Source organism: Penaeus vannamei, chromosome 21 (genome assembly GCF_042767895.1).
Source record: "Penaeus vannamei isolate JL-2024 chromosome 21, ASM4276789v1, whole genome shotgun sequence".
NCBI lineage: Eukaryota > Metazoa > Arthropoda > Malacostraca > Decapoda > Penaeidae > Penaeus > Penaeus vannamei.
In genome coordinates, this window is record NC_091569.1 from 4,282,377 (window position 1) to 4,285,856 (window position 3,480).

The window sequence follows — 3,480 nt, forward strand, 5'->3', positions numbered from 1 at the left end:
AAGAAAAAAGATCTTGATAAATGCTGTGTAGTGACTAAGTTAAGAGTGATCTGGAGGCGATGGATTTTAGTTCGTAAGGCGATGTTAGTGGATTCCCTGGACTGCCCCTAAGGTTGCTAGCTGGGGTAATCGGGAGTTTTGTCTCAGAGGACCAGTACTTTGGAAACATTACCAATATTTTCAATCATTTCTTGAAACTGTCAATTGTGATGGAAAACAACAACAGATTTATGCATATGACACAGTGAATAATTGGAGAAAAAATGTAATCGGAAGGTTGGATAGGTGTGCAAAACAAAATAAAATTACTTTGATTCTTTCAAAATCTATTATTATTATTTCTTCAATATCGTCAAGAAGTCTTATTTCTGACAACTGTCATCAGAGCTGTATGTCTTAATATCAACTTAATCAACAAATAGCGAGAATATTATATTCCTCCTCAAGTAATACTTACGAAACTGCTTACCGGCTGCCGGTTAAATAGCCACGAAATATAACATAAACTACCTTTACATATTCTTCCAAACCCCTTCTTAGCACAAATTAAAACAATACCAGTTCAAACCATCCCCTAGAAATGAAAATCAAACAATTACATACCAAGAACAAGAAATTCTTAAGAACAAAAACAAATTCGTCTGCAAGACATTGAAATGTGTTGCTTGGAAGACTTTTCAGTGGGATTCGGGATATTGTTGTGTTCAGATCATTCTTAACTTGTTATTTGGTGTCATTTAGATTATATTTGAGTAATCAATATGTTAATTACTTGGTTTTTTAATTTATCTATCGGAGGAGTTCTTTGCAAAGTATATTATTTTTTTAATTACAATTTTTTTTCCCGCTAATCTGAATAATTTTCAAGATTATATCAACATGATAAAAGTGTCATTATCTTAGTACTGTTACTCTATAAATAAATATGAATGAATGTAAGAATCATGTCACTTTATACCGGTGAATATTTACAATGAAAATAGCAGACGAATTTATGAATCAGACATTTTAACGTATTTTCCTTAATAGTTGTCACATAAACCCATATGTCAAAAAAATAAAACATGACAAGTAATCATCAATTCATAACTACAAAATTACACTACTAAATACAGGAAAAAAATAATATGTTTACAAAATTTGTACCCCGTGTATTGCGTAATCTTCTAAGCGATAAGAGTTAGCAGTTTCTTATTTATTTTTGTAAGAATTAATGCTGCATCAAGACTAATATTGATTTGATGTTATGTTGATATTGCAAAAGGATGCATTAATGTATTGCAAAGTTTAACATTATTTTATATTATGTCACGAGTGGACAGTGCGCAAGAGGTTATTTTAACTCAAACACACGAATAAATTTAATAAAGTTTGATATGCAAAGATTGGATCAAGCACCTGCAAGCTCCTCTCTATGACGCAAGCGCATGTTACTGCGAAGAGAATCAAAAAATAAAAACTATAATAATAGTAAAAAAAAAGAAGAAAAAATGGGCAAACTGCATCTGCTTACGTCACGTGGCACCAGACCGAATTTGACCAATCACGTCGCTTTTGTCTCACTCAGTGACCAATCAGATTCCTGTTTTGTGTCTTTTAGCCAATCAGATGTCTTTTCAAGTGACCAATCAGCTGGCAGAGAGGGAGTGTTTCTCTCCAGTCGTCCCGCAAAACTGTTTTTCTGTGTCTTTTGACCATTCACGTGTCTTAAAGAACAAGGAATAAGCGTGTAAACGTACGAACAAACTCTCTCGCCGTCCAAACAAGCGTCTCTCCCCGTTCGTTTGGACCAATCAGGTGCCTTCCCAAGCGACCAATCAGCGCGCAGAAAAGGGCTCGTCTCGCCGGGTGCCGCTGCCAGACGCACGACGGCGAAGACGCTCTGCGGTGAGGAGCAATGTCTTCGTCCAGAGGATTCGTAATTTTTAAGACATTAGATCGTCTACAGAGTCCTTTAGTGCAACCATGGGGGTGTCTTTTGAACAGGAGGCTCTACAGCCAGGTAAGTTTGGCTTTTGTTTTGCGTCTGGGGATCTGCAGGCTTTAGAAACCGGTGGTAAGATATAGAGGGATATTCTCGCTCGTACTATTCGCTCTCGGGTATTCTTAACTGAAAGAGAGTATGCCCGGGCTTGAATTTCTCATTTAATCACATAGGATTAACAAGAAAGGATATCTCATGGCGCTCCTAGAGATGGAATGGACATCCACACCCTTGGCACACAAAAAATACAACTGCATGTCGTCATCGTCAGACATTCCCAAAACCTATTTATGTGTCCTACTTTTCACAGACACAATAGAATAGTGTCTTAAAAACCTAAAACATTAAGCATATGGAACTTCGAAGTATCTTCACACCAGCACCTGTTGAAAGAAAGGAGAATGGAGGTTTGAGAGCCGATATATTCACCTTTCAAAGCACAATAAATTCCGAAGATCAGCTGAGACAGTGCCAATGACGTCATGGTGCCGGTGTACGATGATGCGTTATGATGAGGGTTATGTAATGGTCCAGAGCGTGAGAGAGGGAAAAAAAAACGTATTTTTTATGAGATAATCTAAGAGGTTTTGAATGGAGAGGGTTTTGTGCTTGTTCGTGTGTGTGTTTAAAGGTAGCATGACGTTTCCCTTCGTTTCGCGGGGGATAGCACTATCTTGTGCCACATTTCTTTATGTTTTCGTACCTAGAATAAACGTTATGACGGTATTTTCGTTTGTGCTGCAGGGGTTAAATTATCTGCATATATATCCTCTTCAGAATGAGCGTAAATGGGGATAGATATTATATATATAGCTGATATTAATGCTGATAGTGAGAGTATTGGGCGCATTGCAACAAAGGACTTGCAACTTTTGATGGGAACGTCACATATTTCATCTCCATTCGAAGACTTCTCTTGCAGTTTCTCCATATGCGTGTTGGCAGCCAAGTTTTTATTTTTTTCCACCTCATATTTTTTTTCTTCTTAAATTCAATGTCAGACAAGGCGACGCCAAAATTAATGCCAGGCCAAAATTAGATCCGCACCTGCAAATTATAGATTTTTATTTGTTTATTTGTCATTTTAAGCGAGCGATGGCAACTCGAACATGAATTTCGTAAGAACGGCATGGTGATACTGCAACCTAGCCTCAGAATACATTATGCACGTGTACTTTGCTTTACAGAATGCAAAACGAAGGAATTTTGATGGAAAGACTAAGAAAAAAATCGATCGAAGCTGTCCATGTGTGTTGTCCAATTTACATAATTATTATTTTCACGTGTGCATGTATATTTTACGTTAGTTTAAGCCCTTCCACATTCACAAGAATACACAAGTGTGTGTGGTGTATGGTTACATTTGTCTGTTTGTATAAAAAATACATGTATACACATATGTTTACACATCATACATGTTAGTGTATGGATACATGTGTGTGTGTGTGTGTGTGTGTGTGTTTGTGTGTGTGTGTGTGTGTATGTGTGTGTGTGTG

General features: G+C 37.0%; 2 protein-coding genes across 6 annotated transcripts in view; one reads left to right on the top strand and one right to left on the bottom strand.

Annotated features, from left to right (window-relative positions):
• The window catches only part of LOC113819840 (mitochondrial inner membrane protease ATP23 homolog), an 8,441-nt gene extending 5,876 nt beyond the window's left edge, over positions 1-2,565 (bottom strand). Inside the window, exon 1 of one of the 5 annotated variants that reach the window (XM_027372048.2) lies at positions 2,414-2,565. The gene's annotated coding sequence lies outside the window, so the exon portion shown is untranslated. Of the gene's footprint in view, positions 1-457; positions 480-603; positions 761-1,513; positions 1,673-1,739; positions 1,876-2,413 lie in introns of those variants that run through there. The other 4 variants (XM_027372051.2, XM_027372049.2, XM_027372047.2 and 1 more) reach the window with 4 other exon arrangements.
• The window catches only part of LOC138865432 (haloacid dehalogenase-like hydrolase domain-containing 5), a gene marked incomplete in the record, with an annotated part of 10,071 nt that continues 8,488 nt past the window's right edge, over positions 1,898-3,480 (top strand). Inside the window, 1 exon segment of the mRNA XM_070135788.1 lies at positions 1,898-2,002. Within this exon segment, the coding sequence (XP_069991889.1) occupies positions 1,898-2,002 (105 nt within the window).